At 40.5% G+C, this 22,210-nt stretch overlaps 1 protein-coding gene across 4 annotated transcripts in view; it reads right to left on the minus strand.

Annotated features, from left to right (window-relative positions):
* The window catches only part of LOC137375809 (matrin-3-like), a 104,535-nt gene that overhangs the window by 64,474 nt on the left and 17,851 nt on the right, over positions 1-22,210 (minus strand). For all 4 annotated transcript variants that reach the window (XM_068043296.1, XM_068043295.1, XM_068043293.1 and 1 more), the window contains exon 2: positions 15,830-17,035. In XM_068043296.1, the coding sequence (XP_067899397.1) occupies positions 15,830-16,870 (1,041 nt within the window). In that variant the 5' untranslated portion in view covers positions 16,871-17,035. The remainder of the gene's footprint in view (positions 1-15,829; positions 17,036-22,210) is intronic.

The following is a 22,210-nucleotide window of genomic DNA, read 5'->3' on the forward strand; positions in this document are numbered from 1 at the left end:
GATAAGAGTGGATAAGGAGAAACTGTTTTTACTGGCAGGAGGGTTAGTAAAGGACACAGATTTGAAGTGATTGGTAAAAGAACTAGAGGTGGCATGAAGGAAGTTTTTTTCCAGTGTCACTGAACCATATTTATTTTCTCCTCGGATTAAAACAGTGTGCCTTTAAGACTGGGAGAGAAGCTTTTGGGTTTCTGAGGCACAGTGGGCCAGCTGCACTTGTTAACCAGGTGACAGCAGGAAAGAGGTCACATGGTATAATGTTTCGATTTGACTGCGTAAAATGGAAAAAACCAGCTCAAACCAGTTTTGAGAGACACTTGTGAAGTGTGCTACTGAAGAGAAGAGCTATTTCTCAGCAGAAATTCTATAATGAGCTACAGGCCTTGTTAATTGCCAAAGGAGGAAAAAAAGCTTTTTTTTTAAAGAGACCATTTATACTGCTGGAGTAAAGTTACGACTGAGAGACTGTCAGTTTTAAAATCCGACTGGACCCCTTACTATTCCCCTTGTTTAAAGAACTGTTTGATGCCTGCTGCAGCCGAAGTGTTTTGAATGACTATCTACTAAGAGACTATTTCATCAAATCTGCATCGAGACTTTGAGTGGCATTTGATCATTTTCACACAAGGATACCTCACCCATCAGGAACGTAACCCACAAAGACTGACTTATTTACTTATTCTTAAGAAACAGCTAATTTTAAAAAAACACTGCTTTTAAAACCGGTTAACTGTTATTTTTGAATGTATGCGTGTGAATGGAGAACTTAGGTTAAAATAAGAAGTTATAAGGTCTTTAGACATCGGTTAATCTTAATAGTGTTTAAGATTTAGTTTTTTTAATAGTTACATTGTTGTTGTCTAACGATACCTGGTTTGGTCTGTTTTATTCCAGGGGTTACTAGCATGTTTAATTTGGCTGTTTTTCAGTTGGGTGGGAAAACTTTAATAACATGCTGCGACCTGTGGAGTGACGGGGCTGAATTGACAGTGCATTTGTCCCGCCTCGGTTGTAACAACAGCAAGTTGTTGTGATGTGGAATGGACTGGCTGAAATGATGGTGGAAGCAGATTCAATAGTAAGTTTCAAAGGGGAATTGGATAACTACTTGAAGAGAAAAAACAGAGCTATGTGGAAAGAGTTGGGAAGTGGAACTAACTCAATAGCGCTTTTAACTAACTGACACAGGTACTATGGGCCAAATGGCCTCCTTCTGTGCTGTATAACTCTGCTTATTAATTTGTTTGCAAGCACCTCAACATTGCAAGACTGCCTGGATCGGGTCTTTCCAAAGGGACCACCAACCTACAGAAGTTTCATACACTTAAAGAAAGATGGATGACAGCTACAAACCTGAGAACATCAATCTGAAACCTTTATTGAGGATCATTCAACATCCCCTGGCCAATAGTGAATTATCAGGTCTGGACAGTGGGGGACGTGGGGTTGGGGGGAGGGGGAGAGGGGGGCGGCAGGGGAAACCTGCCTAGATAAAGGCTCCAAAATAAATGTGACTGTCACTGGAAAGGTTCAGTTTTGGACAGAATGCTCTGCCTCAGGAAGCAAACCAGCATCTGAGCACAGCATTGTGTGCATTTCCTTAGTCTGATGGTGCTAGCCATGTTTTTCATTCCTGATACAAAACTCCAGACTCTTTGTACAAATAGCAGCATGGTCTGAAAGCAGGATTCTGGAAAAGATCAGGCCTGCACTGGCTTCACCTGGAATTACTCCCAGTTTATGAAATTCAGAACCTGTTGAACTTCTGCCCTGTCCGAGTTCTACTTCAGGCTTTTAACAGCCGATTATCTGGTTCTATATGGAAATACGAGTGATATATCCTGAGGTACGTTGCCACTATTGACATTCTTTGATGAACATTCTGGGTGCTGACAAGAAGTGCTCTGCAGTAGTCGAAAATAGTTTTCATGTAAACCTCAGTTGATTCCTCTGTTCTATGTCAAAATACACATCCTTGAAGTTTATTATACCATTGCATGCAGTACTTGAATAATTTGTAAAACAGCTATTTGAATTTTTCCTTCAACTTAAAGACGCTCAGGACCCCAAGGTCCGTAATGGTTTTTAATCCCTGCCCTTTTTGTGACTATAAAATGCGTGTTCTCCTGGCAAGTGGTTCTGAACCTTGCTCATTTGGAACTTGCTGATACGCACACATCTTTAAATTTTTGAGTAAAACCTATAAAGTGACCTCCTCACCCTCCTACTTCCACCTTGCAAACATTCAATCAATTTCCACTCACTTGAAAACTATTTAATGCTGTCCTGCACAGCACTGGAAATAGTATAAGCATTGATTCACACCTTTGTGGTAAACAACGAATAAAGGACTTTTTTTAATTCCTAGTTCCCTGCAGACTTCCTAGGGTGACATCATTCTGGTTCAAAAGAAACCATGTTTCATTTTGGTAGGTGCAGCCAAACTTAGGTGCCGAGTTATTCAAGTTGATCTTTTCAATTCTGCTCGGAATGACTCTCAAAGAACAATACAGCACAGGAACAGGCCATTCGGCCCTCCAAGCCTGCGCCGATCTTGATGCCTGCCTAAACTAAAACCTTCTGCACTTCCGGGGTCCGTATCCCTCTATTCCCATTCTATTCATGTATTTGTCAAGATGCCTCTTAAACGTCACTATCGTACCTGCTTCCACCACCTCCCCTGGCAGCAAGTTCCAGGCACTCACCAACTTCTGTGTAAAGAACTTGCCTCGCACATCCCCTCAAAACTTTGCCCCTTTCACCTTAAACCTCTGTCCCCTAGTAACTGACTCTTCCACCCTGGGAAAAAGCTTCTGACTATCCACTCTGTCCATGCCGCTCATAACTTTGTAAACCTCTATCATGTCACCCCTCCACCTCTGTCATTCCAGTGAAAACAATCAGAGTTTATCCAACCTCTCCTCATAGCTAATGCCCTCCAGACCAGGCAACATCCTGGTAAACCTCTTCTGTACTCTCTCCAAAGCCTCCACGTCCTTCTGGTAGTGTGGCGACCAGAATTGCACGCAATATTCTAAGTGTGGCCTAACTAAGGTTCTGTACAGCTGCAACATGACTTGCCAATTTTTATACTCTATGCCCCGACCGGTGAAGGCAAGCATGACGTATGCGTTCTTGATTATCTTATCCACCTGCGTTGCCACTTTCAGTGACCTGTGGACCTGTACGCCCAGATCTCTCTGCCTGTCAATACTCCTAAGGGTTCTGCCATTTACTGTATACTTCCCACCCGTATTAGATCTTCCAAAATGCATTACCTCACATTTGTCCGGATTAAACTCCATCTGCCATTTCTCCGCCCAAGTCTCCAACCGATCTATATCCTGCTGTATCCTCTGGCAATCCTCATCATTATCCGCAACTCCACTAACCTTTGTGTCATCCGCAAACTTACTAATCAGACCAGCTATATTTTCCTTCAAATCATTTATATATACTACAAACAGCAAAGGTCCCAGCACTGATCCCTGCGGAACACCACTAGTCACAGCCCTCCATTCAGAAAAGCACCCTTCCACTGCTACCCTCTGTCTTCTATGACAGAGCTAGTTCTGTATCCATCTTGCCAGCTCACCTCTGATCCCGTGACTTCACCTTTTGTACCAGTCTGCCATGAGGGACCTTGTCAAAGGCTTCACTGGTCCATATAGATAACATCCACTGCCCTTCCTTCATCAATCATCTTCGTCACTTCCTCAAAAAACTCATTGTTCCAAATGGGAGTAAATCCTGTCCCGAAGAATCCTCTCTAATAATTTCCCTACCACTGATGTAAGGCTCACCGGCCTATAATTTCCTGGATTATCCTTGCTACCCTTCTTAAACAAAGGAACAACACTGGCTATTCCCCAGTCCTCCAGTTCACTTTGAAATGTTCTGGTATGGATTTAATTTATTTTGCCATTTGGAGGTCTGCAGAAAAGTCTGAAAGCCAACAGATTCAAATATGTTCAGTACTTTTTTATTCTTTCATGGGATGTGGGTGTCATTGCAAGGCCAGCATTTGCTGCCCATCCCTAATTGCCCTTGACAACTGAGTGGCATTTCAGAGGGCAGTTAAGAGTCAACCACACTGCTGTGGGTCTGGAGTCACATATAAAGACAGCAGATTTCCTTCCCTAAAGGACATGAGTGAACCAGATGGGTTTTTATGACAACTGACGATAGTTTCATGGTACTTTACCGAGACTAGCTTTCAAATCCAGATTTTTAAAATTAATTAATTGAATTTAAATTCCACCAGGTGCCGTGGAGGGATCTGAACCAGTGGCCTCAGGGCATTGGCCTGGGCCACTGGATTGCTAGTTCAGTGACAGGACCACTACGCCACCATCTCCCCCAAGTATAATACTGTGGGACTGCTATTCTTGAACCAGTATCAATGACATCCCAACCTGTTAACATAGATCGATCATCTATGCGGCACAGTGGTGCAGTGGTTAGCACCGCAGCCTCGCAGCTCCAGTGACCCGGGTTCAGTTCTGGGTACTGTCTGTGCGGAGTTTGCAAATTCTCCCTGTGACCACGTGGGTTTCCGCCGGGTGCTCCAGTTTCCTCCCACAGCCAAAGACTTGCAGGTTGATAGATAAATTGGCCATAGTAAATTGCCCCTAGTGTAGGTAGGTGGTAGGAGAACTGAGGGGATGTGGTAGGGAATATGGGATTAATGTAGGATTAGTACAAATGGGTGCTTGTTGGTCGGCACAGACTCGGTGAGCCAAAAGGCCTGTTTCAGTACTGTATCTCTCTCTCTCTCTCTCTATGAATAATGCTATCCATATTAGTAGTCGCCTGGCAGTACAGAACTTGAGTATTACTGAAAAAGAGAGATATGCTGGCAAGGCTTTTCATCTTGCATTCATCAGGCCAGATGCAAGAATGCCAAATTTCAAAGGGAACAACAATTTATAATGCATGAGAAAAGGGTGCTGATTGGTCGGCAAGTCAACTCTGATTGGTCGAGGCACTGCCATGGAGAATCCACCAGGAAACTACAGTCCCCCACGCTTTGTTTAATTCAAAAAAGGCACAATGCCTGGACATGTTCCTTTTGTGTGGAGGCTTCTAAAAGCGCAAGTGAATCACATTGCAAGCCCGACTGATAACCTTAAATTGGTTGTTAGTGTACTTCTTAGGAAACTTGGATTTATTCAGTAAGTTCTGTCCAATCACGGAATCACATGTGACATTAGACATTGCATACAGTCTTGCAAGCATGGGCTGGTGAGTACAGTCAGTACTCTGCCCACTGCGGACAGCTGAAGAGACATGCTGCTTGATACAATCTGTCAGTTGTTGGGGCCTAAGGCCGACATACCTGGCATTGCACCAGCACTGAAATTCATACACCATTTGTGTGATAGGCAGAACGTCTTTTTTGCTTGATAGCAACATTCTGGTCATGGAAAATACCACTTGTGTTGCTACTGCATGGTAGCAGTGTAAAACAGCTATTGATATTACTTTGCAGTGTACCCATGTCTGTGGAGTAAGTTTAATAAGTAGATATGGCAAGTTGGATACTGTGAATGGGCGTCATGCAATACACCTCATATGGTATCACCAACATTTCAGAGCCCCCTACACATACAATTTATTTTCTAGGCTTCAAACCAGTTTTTCAAGATTATTGGGAGCTTTGTGCTGCACAAATTCTCCATACCTTGCAGAAAAGTTTTCTTACAAACTAGCAATGAATATATTGTGTATTCTTGAGATAAGCAATCTTCAGGCACCATCTTCAGCAGGAATCTGGACTGTATTCTCAACATTATTCTGGCGTGGTACGAATGGAGGTATGAATTTGCAGCACCTAATACACACACATTTATCAGGCTTCTAGTTCACTGCTAAGGAAATTACTTTCAGTGTCAGGCTACACATCATATGAACTATAGGTAGCCTCAGCTTATGTGTAAGGTTCAGATCGCAAACAGTTTGAAATGTGTTCCTCCACAAAAAATACAAATGGGAACAATGCCAATACAGCTGTGTATTCTCAGCAAACTGAGTCTGCCAATAATAAACTAACAAACTTCCAGATTTGACTTTCCTGAGGCTGAATAGTCAACCATTAATTATTGTTAAAAATCTTTTAAGACGCTTGTCATCATGGAAAAATATCAGCCATAATGACTGGTGATAATATCGTGCACTGAGGGACCTTGATCACTTATTATCTGACTGCCAAAACTGTCCTTTATAATAACTTTTATTTATATAGCATCTTTAACAGAGTAAAACATCCCAATTGCGAAACAAAGCCACATAAGGAGGTATTAGGACAAGTAACCAAAAGCTTGCTCAAAGAGTTTTTTTTATTCATTCATGGGATGTGGGCATCGCCGGCTAGGACAACATTTGCTGGCCATCCATAATTGCACATTGCTCATGAGAAGGTGGCAGTGAGCTGCCTTCTTGAACCGCTGCAGTCCATGTGGGGTAGGTACATCCACAGTGCTGTTAGGAAGGGAGTTCCAGGATTTTGACCCAGCGACAGTGAAGGAACAGCGATATAGTCCCAAGTCAGGATGGTGTGTGGCTTGGAGGGGAACTTGCAGGTGGTGGTGTTCCCATGCAACTGCTGCCCTTGTCCTTCTAGGTGGCAGATGTCATGGGTGTGGAAGGTGTTGTCTAAGGAGCCTTGGTGCGTTGCTGCAGTGCATCTTGTAGATGGTACACACTGCTGCCAATGTGCGTCGGTGTGCAGGGAGTGAATATTTGTAGATGGGGTTCTAATCAAGAGGGCTGCTTTGTCCTAGATGGTGTCGACTTTCTTGAGTGTTGTTGGAGCTGCACCCATCCAGGCAAGTGGAGAGTATTCCATCACACTTCTGTCTTGTGCCTTGTAGATGGTGGACAGGCTTTGGGGAGTCAGGAGGTGAGTTACTTGCCACAGGATTCCTAGCCTCTGGCTACTCCAGATAAGTTTCTGGTCAATGGTAGCCCCCAGGATGTTGATCGTGGGGGATTCAACGACGGTAATGCAGTGAATGCCAAGGGGAGATGGTTAGATTCTTGTTTGAGATAGTCTGGCACATGTGTGGCACGAATGTTACTTGCCACTTGTCAGCTCAAGCCTGGATATTGTCCAGGTCCTGTATGTTTTAAGAGCACCTTAAAGGAGAGAGGGGTAGAGAGGCAGTGAGGTTTAGGGAGGAAATTCCAGAGCTTTAGGGCCTTGGCAGCTGAAGACACAGCCAGCAATGGTTAAGCAATGAAAATCGGGAACGCGCAAGAGGCTAACAGCATTAATAAGCAAACATCCGTATTTAAAATGAGTTTGAACAACAACGTTTCTGGGATAATTCATCTCCATGCTCTAACACAATATTGGTCCACAGGAATGCACTCTTTTAATATCAAGATGCTATATTTTCCACTTGGTTCCCATTATCTGACTGCTCTGTATCAGGAAACTGTTTGGCTAAGGACTAAGGTTTACCACTGTAAACCATTCTCTTTTCTAAGTCTAAGGCTTCAAAGGTTATTTCATAATTTACCTCCAGGGGCTTTGAACATCAGATCCTGAAGAAACTTTGCAAGATGTAACACAATGTTTTCAGCAAATACAAAGATAGAAAAGACCATTGCTCTCCACCTTGCTGTAATTACTAAATCACTGATCTTTCAGCCTTTCCATCTACCTTGTCAAATTCAATGTGTTGAAGAGACAGCTACCACCTTGTTATCTGCATTCACTGCATCTATAAGAGAATACCTGGCAAGTGGACTCAGGGGAAATAAACTCACACAGGCATTTCCCACACAAGTTAAAGTAGAATATGGAGGTTATTTTAGATTAAAAAATTATAGAGATACAAAACGGAAGATGTCGAGGAGAATCTCTGACCTTAAACAATTTCTTCGGTTGCATTTTGCTCAGATGCACGCAAAACATTTCTAAGGCAGGTCAAGGTCCCTGAAACTTGACAAAAACCAAGTAACCATGCCTGATGGAGAATGGGAGCTTGTGTCAAACTTTTGAAAGAGTATTTATATTAATTTACCAGTTCTTGTATCAGCTTAGTTGGTTTGGTAGCATCCATGCCCTTTCCTGTCTGTTTCAACAGATATTAAAGATCTTGTAGCACTATTCAAGTGAGCATGGAGTTTTCCCATGTCCTGTCAACATTTCTCTCTCAAGCAGAGAGAGAGAACTGGTCATTCATCTCACAGCTTGAGAGAACTCTGTGTGCTACATATGGCCTACATAACATGTCACTAAAATTTCAATGTAATTTATTGTATGTAAAACTTCTTTTTTACTTCGTATATGAACTGGATATCAATGTAAACTTGCTATGCTAATATATTCATAGAAACTGAAATAAAAATGTATAGAACTGGAAAGCATTGGATTTTAATCCTTAGGCACATGAAAACTTGTGGATACCTTCTCCAGACAGCACAACTAAACTAATTTTAAAACAATTACTATGCACCAGTTTCCTTCACACTAGCACCGTTGAGAGTTTAAATTTTCCCCTTTCAGAGTACTCTTCATCTGCCCAACACTGTTGTTGTGATTGAATGTTTCATTGTGGCTTCCTGCCAGCTCCTCCATATCTACAGAACAAACCTGATGGCCTGAAATACCAAGATAACTAGAAAACAGTCACCAGCTGGGTAAAAGGTCACCATTAGATTCCTTGTTTTATAACAATGGTGGGCATTTTGATTTGAAGGCAAACTGTTTCCTTAAATTTGACTGGATATGGGAAGTCTTACACATATTCTGATACAGAACATACTCCTGGTCAGATAAAGGAATCCCTGCCAGAATGGGAGCACTGTGCTAATTGCATTGTAACAATGAAAATCATCTCAATTCCCGTCACAGTATGGAACTACAATGGCAAAATCAACAATGTGATGTACAAAGCATTAATAGTGACATTCCAACTCAAACTTTTTCGACTGCGAGTATATTTATAGCCATACTTGCAAGGTATGCAAGTCAATGTAGCACTTGATGTTTTTGTTATTATCCAAAGCTTTCAAACATATTACAGACTCTGCTCATGTTTATTTTCGATATTAGTGGATCTCCTGAAGCATTTTCATGGGAAATCGAGTCAGTGCATTTGCCTGAGTGCATCTGATATAGATTTTATGCATTGATCTTTTTATAAAAACATTAAACTTAAATTCAAATAAAAAAATAGTCCAGCCTGCAGAAGAGAATATATAATTTATGTTTTTGCCATCGCTTCAATCTCATGATGGAGAAGCAGCCTGTTGCCTTGAGGATTTCCTACTTGATTTAGATTTCTTTGGATTTGAGTCGGTCCCTAAAGATTCTTCTTTAAAGAGAATGAATCCTTCGACGGCCTGGCCCATCCATATCTGTAATGTGCTCAGCCCTACAACCCTCCGAGATAAATATGCTCCTCTAATTCTAGCCTCTTGAGCATCCCAATTTTAATTACTCCACTACTCATAGAATGCTTACAACAAAGGAGGCGGCCATTTGGCCCATTGAGGCTACGCAGGCTCTGTGTTCGTGGCTGTGCCTACAGCTGCCTGGGCCCTAAGGTCTGAAATTCCCTCCCTAAATCTCTCCACCTCTCTACCTTGCTTTCCTCCTTTAAGGCGCTCTTTAAAACCTACCTGTTTAACCAAGCTTTTGGTCATCTGCCCAAATATCCGCTTACGTGGCTCAGTATCTTATTTTGTTTTATAATGCTTCTATGAAGCCCCTTGGGTCATTTTATTTAAAGGCGCTGTATAAATAAAAGTTGTTGTTGGGAGCTAACACAAGTATCTATTTGAAGAATAACACAGCCTTCTTATCTACTGACAGGACAGGTCTTGCCAGATCTATCATCCTGTTTGTTACGGAGTTTGACGTCTCATGAATCTACCTATGAGCCTTCCCCCTACCAGTACAAACACATTTACCAAAACAGAACCAGCCTAAAATACCTATCCTCCTCCCTTCCCCCACCCGATTCCACCCACCATCCCCATACCACCAATGAGCGGTTAAAAATTACAGAATATTTCTATATAGCCCTGGAGTTCATCAAAAACAACAACACTACTTCAATAATTTTTATGAAGTCTGTAGTTAACAGCCTTACTTCTGATACCAAATACACATACTTCACCATGACTGTCTTCTTTAATTGCAACTTCATTTGTCACCCCCGACCCCTTCAACAGAACTGCAAAGTATTGCTCAACAGCCCCATTTCTTTTCCTTCTCTTCGTTATGCCTCATGCTGAGTGTCCTGACCCCATTTAATCTAACGCACATACCATACAGATTATTTTTTTAAAAATTAATTCATGGGATGTGGGCGTCGCTGGCCAGGCCAGCATTTATTGCCCATCCCTAATTGCCCTTGAGAAGGTGGTGAGCTGCTTTCTTGAACCACTGCAGTCCGTGTGGGGTAGGTACACCCACAGTGCTATTAGGAAGGGAGTTCCAGGATTTTGATCGAGCGACAGTGAAGGAATGGCAATATAGTTCCAAGTCAGGTTGGCGTGTGACTTGGAGGGGAACTTGCAGGTGGTGGTGTTCCCATGCATTTGCTGCCCTTGTCCTTCTAGTTGGTAGAGGTTGCAGGTTTGGAAGGTAGATGGTACACACTGCTGCCACTGTGCGTCGGTGGTGGAGGGAGTGAATGTTTGTAGATGGGGTGCCTTAGTTTCATCATTCCTTGCAATGAATATCTTGATATGTAGTTAATTACCAGATTACTCAATTTGGGGCGTCTGGTGGAGATCAGAGGTAGCAGGCTGAGATCAGACGTGGCACATCACCAAAACTGGACTGAGGGGGCAAGGCACATTCACATCTGGCCAAACGTTCACAGGCGGCCAAAGTTGTGAAACAAGCTACAAAGTAGTTAAGAGGTGACAGAAAGATTTTATAGCTAAGAATGGGCCACTGAAGAGGAGATGCGCTCCAAGTGCAGCCTGAAGAGGCAGGGACAGGCACTTTTCATGGCCATGACTGAGCCAGCAAGGCTGAGGAGAAAGGCCACATAGCAGGGCAGGGTATTCATAGCTGAGAACAGGCCAAAAACGGAAAGAGGGATAATGAAGCAACTAAGAAGTTGGAGCAAGGAGAATTTGCAGTTGAGAACAGATGCAAAATGTGTTTGGAGAGTACCGGCCTAACCAGCAAGAATAAGTGAAAGTTCTTGAGGAGACTTCTTTAGCTTAGTTCTGTGTTTCTGAAAAGTGGAATGTGAAGGATACTCAAAAAGATACAAAATGCAGTGTCTCATGTCACTTCCAAATACATGTGATCTGTATGTAGTCAAATAAAATTAAGACGGGAAATTACTATCACAACGCCACCTACAGGCACCACAGGTTAAAGGATCCCATTAAAATTTAGAATTGAATGGTGGCAGGACATCAATTTAATATTGTGTAGTCATAAGGGAGTAGTTTATAGGCCCCCTAACAGTAGTTACACTGCAGGACAGAGTATACAAGAAGAAATAAATGGGATGTGTAAGAAAGGTACTGCAATAATCATGGGCGAATTTAGTCTACATGTAAATTAAGCAAATCAGATTGGCAAAGGTAGCCTGGAAAATGAGGTCATAGTGTATTCGGGTCAATTTCTTAGAGCAATATGGTCTAGCACCAACCAGGGAGCAGGCTACTCTAGACCAGTAATGTGGAATGAGACAGGATTAATCAATAACCTCATAGTAAAGGAGCCTCTAGGCGACAGTGATCATAACATCATTCAGTTTGAAGGTGAGAAGTGTGGGTCTAAGAATAGTGCTTTAAACCTAAATAAAGGTAATTACAAAGGGTATGAAGGCAGAGTTGGCTAAAGTGAACTGGGAAACTAGGTTAAAAGGTAAGAGTTGAGATGAGTGGCAGACTTTTGAGGAGCTATTTAATAACTCTCAGCAATGATTTATCCCAGTGAGAAAGAAAGACTGAGAAGGATGCATCATCCGTGTCTAAATAAGTAAGTTAAGGATAGTAACAAATTGAAAGAACACTATAATTTTGCCAAGATTAGTGGCAAGTCAGAAGATTGGACAGATTTTAAGAATCAGCAAAGGGTGAATAAAAATAAATAAAACAGGAGGAATTAAGAGTATGAGAGAAAGCCAGCTAGAAATATAAAAACAGATAGTGAATGTCTCCAAGTATTTAAAAAAGGAGTAACTAAAGCAAGTGCTGATCCTCTGGAGTGTAAATGGGGAATTAATAATGGAAAACAAGGAAATGGCAGAAGCACTGAACAGGTATTTTGTGTCCATCTTCACTGTAGAAGACTTCCAAAGATACTTGAAAATCTTGAGGCGAAAGGGAGGAGAAACTTAAAACAATCACCATCACCAGGGAAAAGTTACTGCGAAAACTATTAGACCTAAAGGCTGACAAGTCCCCAGGACCTGATGGCCTACATCCTCAGGTTTCAAAAGAAGTGACTGCAGAGATAGTAGAGGCATTGGTTACAATCTTCCAAAATTCCTTAGATTCTGGGAGGATCCCAGCAGATTGGAAAAATCGCAAATATAACAGCTTTATTCAAGAAAGCAGTGAGTCAGAAGCAGGAAACTATAGGCCAGCTAGCCTCACATTTGTCATAGGGAAATTGTTAGAATCCATTATTAACGGTTTTAGGAGGATACTTAGAAAATCAAAACGGGATCAGGCAGAGTCACCATGGTTTTTGAAAGGGAAATCGTGTTTAACTAATTTATTAGAATTCTTTGAGGAAATAACAAACAAGGTGGATAAAGGGGAACCTGCAGACTTGGATTTCCAATGGCATTTGATAAGGTGCCACATCAAAGGTTACTACACAAGATAAGCGTGCATGGTGTAGGAGGCAACATAGTAGCACGGATAAAGGACTCGTTAGCTAACAAGCAGCAGACAGTAGGGATAAATAGGTCATTTTCAGGTTGGCAAGCTGTAACTAGTGGAATGCCAGAGATCAGTGCAAGCCTCAACTATTTACAATCTATATAAAGACTTGGATGAAGAGATTAAATGTATGGTAGCTAAATTTGCCACTGGCACCAAGTTAGGTAGGAAAATAAGTTGTCAAGAGGCGGTAAAGAGTCAACAAAGGGATCTAGAGAGGTTAAATGAGTGGGCAAAAATTTGGCAGATGGAGTATAATGTGGGAATATGTGAACTTGCCCACTTTGGCAGGAAGAAAAGAAATGGAGAGACTGCAGAACTCGGTGGTACAGAGGGATCTGGGTGTCCTGTTACATGAATCACAAAAGGTTAGTATGCAGGTACAGCAAGTCATCAGGAAGGCAAATGGAATATTGTCGTTTATTGCAAGGGAAATAGAATATAAAAGTAGGGAAGTTTTACTGCAGCTGTACAGGGCCTAGGTGAGACCATATCTAGAGTACTGAGTACAGTTTTGGTCTCATTATTTGAAAAAGGATACAACTGCATTAGAAGCAGTTCAGAGAAGGTTCACTCAACTCATTCTGGGGATGAAGGATTTATCTTATGAAGAAAGGCTGAATAGGTTGGGCTTTTACCCATTGGAGTTTAGAAGAATGAGGTGATCTTAAATGAAACATATACGATCCCGAGAGGACTTGATAAGGCAGATACCAGGGAGATGTTTCCTCTTGTGTGGGAGACTAGTACTAGGGGACACAGTTTAAAAATAAGAGGTCTCCCTTTTATGTCATCGATGAGGAGAAATTTTTTCTCTGAGGGTAGTTAGTCTGTGGAATTCTCTGCCCCAGAAAGCAGTGGAGGCTGGGTCATTGAATTTATTCAAAGCTGAGTTAGATAGATTTTTGATAGACAAGGGAGTCAACAGTTATGGGGAGGGGCGGGGGGTGGGGGAGGGGATGGAGATGGGAAAGTGCAGTTGAGACCACAGTCAGCCGGCCATGATCTTATCGAATGGCGGAGCAGGTTCGAAGGGCCTACTCCTGTTGCTATGTTCCTAAGTATTAGAGGCACAAGTAATCTGCAAGCAAAGTCAATTCATTGAAAATAATATTCTAGTTTGTGCTTTGTATCTAATTATTAAGGAAGATGTAAATAAATCTTGATAATATAAAGTGTGAAGTCAGCTGCAACTGCCAAATTGAAAGAGACAAGGTAGAAAACTATGACATTATGTGACCACTTGGCTTTTCTGAACCACCCTTTCCTTAATTTGGTTGCACGGTATATTACAGGTAGTGATGGCCCATGGCACCTGCAACAAGTTAAACTTCATTCTCTCAAATCTTATGACAAATTAAAGTAGCACAACTGCATGCATGTAATAATGATGTACCAAATACATTAAAGAAAAATCAAGTTCCAAATCCATGCTGCTGTTTACATTTGATTTGTACGGATATCTATTTCACAGATTATATTACTGTTATCAAATCATGACTTTGGCCATGGATATCTACAAATGAATATCGCACCAAAGAGTATCAGTATTTTGAATGTTATACGAGGACTGTCTTTTTACACAATTACTGGGACTTGAAAACGTGTTAATATCTCAGCTGCTATTAGATTGTAAGATTGTTGGACACTTTGACTATAACCTTTTGAAATAGCAGAGGAATGCAGCCCTCGCAACAAGACTTTAAAGATTTAAATAATGCATCATTTATTTCTATCAACTGAAATTAAGTGAGATTGTTATATGCAAAGATTATGGATTTTTTAAGCGACTACTATAATCACTCACCTTTGTTGACGGGTTCAGTTTTATCAATCAGCATATTAAATTGTCGCCACTGGCTCCTCAACAGTACATATGATTTGGCTCTTAACATTTAAGTTTTAGAAGCCAAATGCTTATGAAGCAACTTTATAAAGATTCAGGGACAAATACAGCTGAATCTGATAATGGCATTGCAAACAGAAATTCAGTTACATTCCCTTTACATTTGTGAACCATGATAAATGTAATTTGGGCGGCAGAAACCCGGTCACCAACGAATCAATACCCTCTCTTTTTGGTATGACTGTGCTTTGGCAAACTTTTGGTTATTTTCGAAACATTTCCCCCACTGCCTATAAATCCGCAAGGCAAAACAGTGAAAGCCTCACCCATGGATTTTGGTGCAGCTGAAATTCTACAATTCCTGGTAAGCAAGTACACCTATGCTAAGGAGCACAGGGAAGAAACACCATCTTGGAGATGGAAGACTGGTGGGGTTAAAGACAGAAGATAGGAGAAAAGGAGGTTGAACAGAAGTCACTTAACTGTCAAAAAGCCAATATGACAGATTTTATTTTGAACAGTAAAATTCAAATGCTGGTAGCTATGTAAGATGATTTCTACAACCACACATGGCAGAACAGAAAAAAAGTTTAAAAAGACCATGATGCAAACCTTGTTAACGTATGGAAATATGACTATCCAGTCAGGAAATCTAGTAAAATACTGTCCACTTAAAAACAAAATCATATCTTAAAACAGATCAAAAGTAGTGACTAAGAAAACGTCATAAGGCTTTTTGAGTTTCTAACCTAGATTGATTTAATAGTGATGTTGCATTACTCAAATTTGAACAAAGTGAGGTTCAAACTCACAGCCAGGACTGTGCAGAAGCTAAAGCTAGCTGAAACACTATGGCAAGCCCAATATTCAGTAAGAACTTAATTTATACAAATACATCTCCACTGAAAGAAAAGAATGTGTAAAAAAGTAGATTTAATTGCATCATATTTTTGAAACTGACAAATAATGCATCAGAAGGAAAGATTATCCAGAAAGACATCTGATAGAATCTCAACACCAAATGATGTTTTCAAAGTCCAAGAAGAGCTGCAGCTGTAATAGCTTTTTTTAATTAAGCAATTTTTAAAGAAGTTAGAGGTCACTCACCTGTACAGAATGAATGGCTAGATCACACAGCGAGCACAAGTAGGGGAACACTGCTGGCAAGAAACCATGGTAATCGTTTATGTTGTTCAATGAAGGAGATCCTCGTTTTCTCTCAAAGAGAGACCTTTCATGTGCACGAGGAGAAGGAAGACGAGCAGCTCTTCCATAATCAGAATCAAATTTATTGAAATTGTGTGAGGGCTCAGAGAGATGCATTTCCTCTCTGGAAAAGTCATCAGTGCCTCTTAATCTTTCACGCTCATAGTCCTTCCGGTCATATCTAGAACTTGACTCTCGAGAAGAATGACCGTGGCTATATTCAACCACTGAGTCAAGACTGGAGTCACGACTTCCATAATTCCGTTTCCTCAAGTGTCTTTCTTCCTCCCAGTCATCATGGGAGGTTCTGTAGGAACGGTCATGTCGGAGAGAACCATCACCTCTGCTGTATTTTGAAGCTGTTCCTTCATTAGCCCTCCTCCTTTTAATCTCCGTAAGAATTTCTGGCAAGGATTCAGGTGTAAGTTTATCTTCAGGGTAGTGGCTCAGTTCATCCAAATCCCTGGATGAAAGACCAAATGCAGCTAGAATGTTACTGGCCCTGTCTGCATCAATCTGTTTCTGAACAGCATGAGATTGTTGATTCTGATTTCTAACTCCAAACAAGGAAGGCAAACTACTAGCAGTATCGCTGTACCGTGAGGGCCCACCAGCTGAAGACATCAAACCTTTAGATCTTTGTCCCACACCTTGAGGGCCAAAGCTCTGACCCTGTCCCGCACCTTGCGGGCCAAAGTTCTGACCAGGTCCCGCACCTTGCAAGCCAAAGTTCTGACCCTGTCCTGCACCATGAAGGCCATAATTCTGACCCTGTCCAGAATTTATTAAGCCAGCCAAGTGCGGATTCTGGCACAATGTCCCAAGAGCTGCTTGGATATTCAGAGGTGGACCTGCAGCAAGACCTCCAGCATCTGCATCATGAAAACGACTCTTCCTCTTAGTATGCATTTGATTGCTCTGGCCTCTGCCAAAACTTGCCATTTTGGCACAAGAGAATGTCTACTCCAATACCGGTAAAAGCAGGCTAGAAGTTCTTTCTTGGTTAGTAGAAGTTCTAAAAAAGTTGTTTCACTGTCTAACTTGGTCTAAAAGATGGACGATTTCATAAACTACAGGGATGCAATTTCTCCAAGAATTTGTGTCAGGCTGAAAGTTAAAAGAAAAACATTAGATCCAAGAATACGAAAGAATCGCAAGGATAGAGATCAGAGTCAGCTTCAAGTTCTGAAATTCAAAAATGATCTGCAGAAAGGTAGGTAGTTTAAAATAGAATTCAGTGCAATATTTATACAGCTGTATAGATGAAATGTAGGGTGTACCCATTTTTTCTGCTCTTGAAATCAAACTCTAAAAATAACTCTACAAAACTTACCTTAAAAAAGGTATTCTGGAAGCACGCGATTAAGGACAGAGCAGTATGAACAAAATTATATGCAATGTGCATATAACATGATGGTGTACAAGCACCATTAATACATTAAATGCAAGTCTTTCTAGATGTAGAAATAAAAGGCTTTAAATGTTCCACCTAGGATATTTCTAGAGGAAAACTTAATGCAGTCACCAAAATGTTATATTTCCAGTGCTTTCAACAGCCACATTAATCATATAAGACTCTACCTTTTAAATATGTCATTCTGGACCTACCATGTTGATCACCAAGCATGTAAAGTACATCACTGTTATAGTCATTTGATGCAGAAAAGATTGTCGACAACCCATCAACATTGGCACACATTGCGCAGTCAATTTAAAGCATAGGTCTGCAAAATACACAAACTTCAGCAAATGCAAAGTAAACTAATTTTAGATGGCAACACATAATTTCTCCTTACAAAAAGTACAAGCCAAGTTTGTTCAGAAATAAATTCAATACTTCAGGTTTTTTCAGGACACTCCAACTCAGAGGTACTTGCTGGTTTTGTTTGTTTCTTCAAAAGGACTGGATAGATGTATAATAATTTATACTAAAGGAAATAAGCAGTTAGATATGAATAGATCAGCAGTAAAAAGGTGGAGATATAAATTCCAATGAGTTTAGAGTACATTGCAGAGAATATTCATTTTTAAGCAGCAAAACTGATTTACTTCAAAGCAGTTTTAAGGTTCACCACTTCATTCTAATCTCCAAAATGTAAGTTACCAGCCACTATGGTCATAGAAGAAAATAGATTTCACAATTCAACCATTTGGGCTTTGATTCCAAACAAAATCTAGTATGTATGTGCGAAACAAAAGGTGACAAGTAAAAGAATGCATGATAGCATTCATGAGAGCTGGGTGAGCTCAGGAACTTATGAGATTTTTATTTAAATATAACAAAGGAATCACACACTGGAACAATGAACATAAATCGAGTGATAAGAAAATGTTCAAGCGTTGAAAAGAGGATTCATGATTTGAGAGTAATAAATCAATGTGAAAATGCTACCAACAAGGCTAATCGTAGTAGAATGCATCACAAGAGCACAAACTGCAAGTTCCTCTAACCTTATATGCGCATTGGTGATGCAAAATTTAGAAAATGTTGTACAACTCTGGACATACTACGGTCAAGGGAATATTGATGTGCTGGGAAGGATTCAGGAAAAGAGTAACAAGACTAATTCCAGGACACAGGAATCTGAATGATAAAGAAAGATTCAAACTTGATTTTACTAGGGAAAAGACAAATTCCAGTTTTTAAAAAATGAGTACAGCAATGAAAGATGAGATGCAAGCAGGGTATTTAACTTGAACCATGAACCCAGAACCAAAAGTTAGTATGCAGGTACAGCAAGTGATCAGGAAGGCAAATGGAATATTAGCATTTATTGCAAGGGGAATGGAGTATAAAAATAGGGAAAATTTATTGCAGCTGTACAGGGCCTTGGTGAGACCACATCTGGAGTACTGTGTACAGTTTTGGTCTCATTATTTGAAAAAGGATATAATTACTTTATAAGCAGAGGTTCACTCGACTCATTCCAGGAATGAAGGGCTTATCTTATGAAGAAAGGTTGAACAGGTTGGGCCTATACCAGTTGGAGTTTAGAAGAATGAAAGGTGATCTTATTGAAACATATAAGATCCTGAGGGAACATGATAGAGTGGATACTGGGACAATGTTTTCTCCTGTGGGGGAGACTAGACCTAGGCGACACAGTTTAAGAATAAGAAATCTCACTTTTAAGACGGAGATAAGAATTTTTTTATTTCAGATGGTCATTAGTCTGTGGAATTCTCTTCCCAGAAAGCAGTGAAGGTTGGGTCATTGAATTTATTAAAGGCTGAGTTAAGATAGATTTGTGATAGACAAGGGAGTCAAGGATATGGGGGCAGACAGGAAAGTGGAGTTGAGACCACAACCAGATCTGCCATGAGTTTATCCAATGGCGGACTAGGCCATTCAACCCCAAGTCCTATGTACCTAACAAAGTTCTATGTTCCTACGTTCCTAACTAGAGGACAGGAATACAAACTTAACAAGTCTTAAGCAAGATATGAGATTAGAAGGATTTGTTTCCTCCTTGCAGGTTTGGAAATGTGAAATTAACTCCCAGATATGTAGATAATGCTGTTTAGATTTAAAACATTTTAAAAAGCTAAGTAGAGATGGAGAGAATCCATGTGAAACATGGCTCTAGCAGGTCAAAAACGGTCATGCTAATAAAAACTCCAGCATGTATATTGCGTGATGGAAGATTACACAAATTTCCTGAGTTTTTCTCATATACTTTTGAGATTAGGGAGAAAATTTTAAATCTTTTCCTCAGATTAAATTGGGCAGGTGCAGTACATGATACAATGTCAATGGAAGGAACGTGCTCGATATCCTTTCAATGTTCCATGCTTTCTAATCTTACAACGGTTGTTGATGTGCTCTTAAAAAGTGCTTTTACATCAGGACTTTTTAGGTAGGATTGGAGAAGAGCAGCCTTTGTGCCTGCTCTCTGTATTTATGCTGCAAAGATCAGCTCTTATCCCAGGAGCAGAATCTCCGACAATCCAAATTGTACAAATATGAATATTAAAAAGTGCAAAAGGGCAACACAGTAGTGTACACTCCAAGTGATCTAACTGGAGGAATGAGCATTTTATAATGGATTAATCAAGTGTCCCTTTTTTTAAAGATTACACAGTAAGTTGGTTATAAAGAGTTTCCAAATAATTCAAACTATAGTCATTTCTATTTGTAGCAACATTCAGTGTTTAGATCAGGAGCTATGCTTTTTCCCCCCCTCATCTTTAACTGAATTAAGCTTATTTCAACACCAATGTCACCAAAAAGATTACTGATTCATTTAATATCTGTAGGCTCTTGTTGTGTACAAATTGTGCACCGCATTTGCCATCGAAATAGTGGCTGAACTTCAAAAGTAATCTATTGGCTGGAAAATACTTTATTGGACAGATACAGTAAAAGAAAAATTAAAGAAACACTTGCATTTATGTCGTGACTTTCACAACCCGAGGACTTCCCAAACCACTTTACAGCCAATTAAGTACTTTTGAATTGTAGTCACTGTTGTAGGAAACATGGCAGCCAATTTGTACAGTAAAGACCAGGTGTTTTCATGTTGATTGAGGAATAAATACTAGCCAGTACATCAGGGGAAACCCCCCTGCTCTCACTTGAAATAGGGGCACAGGAACTTTTATGCCCACCTGATGGGGCAAATGGGGCCTCAGTTCAACATCTCACCAAAAAGAGCCTCACTCTCTCAGTAGTGTACTGAAGTGTCAGCCTGGATTTTTGTGCCCAAGTCTCTGGTTTGGAATTTGAACCCACAACCTTCTGACTGAGTCAGTCTGACTGACTGACAAGAGTGCTACCAACAGACACCTTTACCTCTAATAAGGCACAATTTTTTTTCATTATTTCTACAATTACAGTTTTCACAACAGAACACATTCGGGACATGAATGCAATTAATTTGACCCTTAAACTAAAAATGTTAATAATTTTGATTAAAACATGACAAAAAACCACTCCTCATTTAAAAATAGCTTATGAAAAGCAAAAACTATGGAGTTGAATTTGCCCAGAGCTACTCACGCTCTGCTGCCATAACTTCTGCCAAAGGTATGGCTGCAGAATAGGAGAGGCTCCAAGGAAATTCATCCCATCATGTGATGAATACACAATGCTACAAGTTTGAACTGAGACGAGTTTGAAATCAGCCTTGAAATGAAAGCTCTTTCTTTGCCAGTTGTTAAGAGAACCAAATGAATAAATCTGGGTTGTCTCAACCCAAATTCAAAAGGCTGCAGATCTATAAAGCAGCAAGCATTCGCAATGACCTAGGAGATCTTATGCGTATAATGGATCCCAAAATGGTTTCATTCCCCAGCTTGACTAGCACAAATTTCTGTCACTTTGAAGAGTGATTGCTTGCCTGAAGTAAATGTTGGAATTTTACCCAACTCAGTCCAATGTGAACAATTTCAAACAATACATCCAGTGGATTACTAAAAAAAAAATTTGCATTAAAAGTACATTTTAGATCAGAGCAATGCTATCTAGGATTAGTGAGGATTTAGCAAAACTTAGCAGACCCACTTGGCTTGCAGAACCAATGAATGACTACCAATATGGGTGAAGTGTTGAAGCCAATACTTGATAAAAACCAAAATACTGCAGATGCTGAAGTCTGAAACAAAAACAGAAAGAGTTGGAAACACACAGCAGGTCAATCAGCATCCGTGGAGAGAACAGATACATTTCAGGTGTGTACCCTCTGGAGAACTGAAAAAGAAGATGACAGGCATATTAATACGGTCAGAAAGGGGGAAGAATATATATAAAAATAACACAGAGAAGAAGTAGAGTGCAATGACAACCGATTAACTCAGTCAAGTAATAGACCAAAGCACCAAAAAAAAAAGAACTAAAGCACATGTAAATGGTTAAAGAATTGAGACGCTTGAGTAAAGTGCAAAAAAATGGGAGCTTTAGAAAATCCAAGAGGTAGTTATATTACACGAGGTTTGAAAATGAGAATATAGCAATGTCTGAAGTTACTGAAATCAATTCTCAGACCAGACTTTCGGGGTGCCTAGAAGAAAGAGATTACTGTTCCATATTATTGTTTGGAACAGGACACAAGGCCAATGATAGAGGTCAAAGTAGAAATGAGAGGAACAGCTTAAGTGATGAGCCTTAAGCAGTTTGGAGTCACACCTACGGACAAACTGAGGTGCTTGGCAGGTCAACCAGTCTACATCTGTCTCCCTAATGTAGAGACCACACCACGAACAGCCAATACTGCATACTAGTTTAGAAGAAATGCAGGTAATTTGCTATCTAATGGAAGGTGTTTCTGGGGTCTCAGACAACAA

The sequence above is a fragment of the Heterodontus francisci genome, chromosome 12, assembly GCF_036365525.1.
Source record: "Heterodontus francisci isolate sHetFra1 chromosome 12, sHetFra1.hap1, whole genome shotgun sequence".
NCBI lineage: Eukaryota > Metazoa > Chordata > Chondrichthyes > Heterodontiformes > Heterodontidae > Heterodontus > Heterodontus francisci.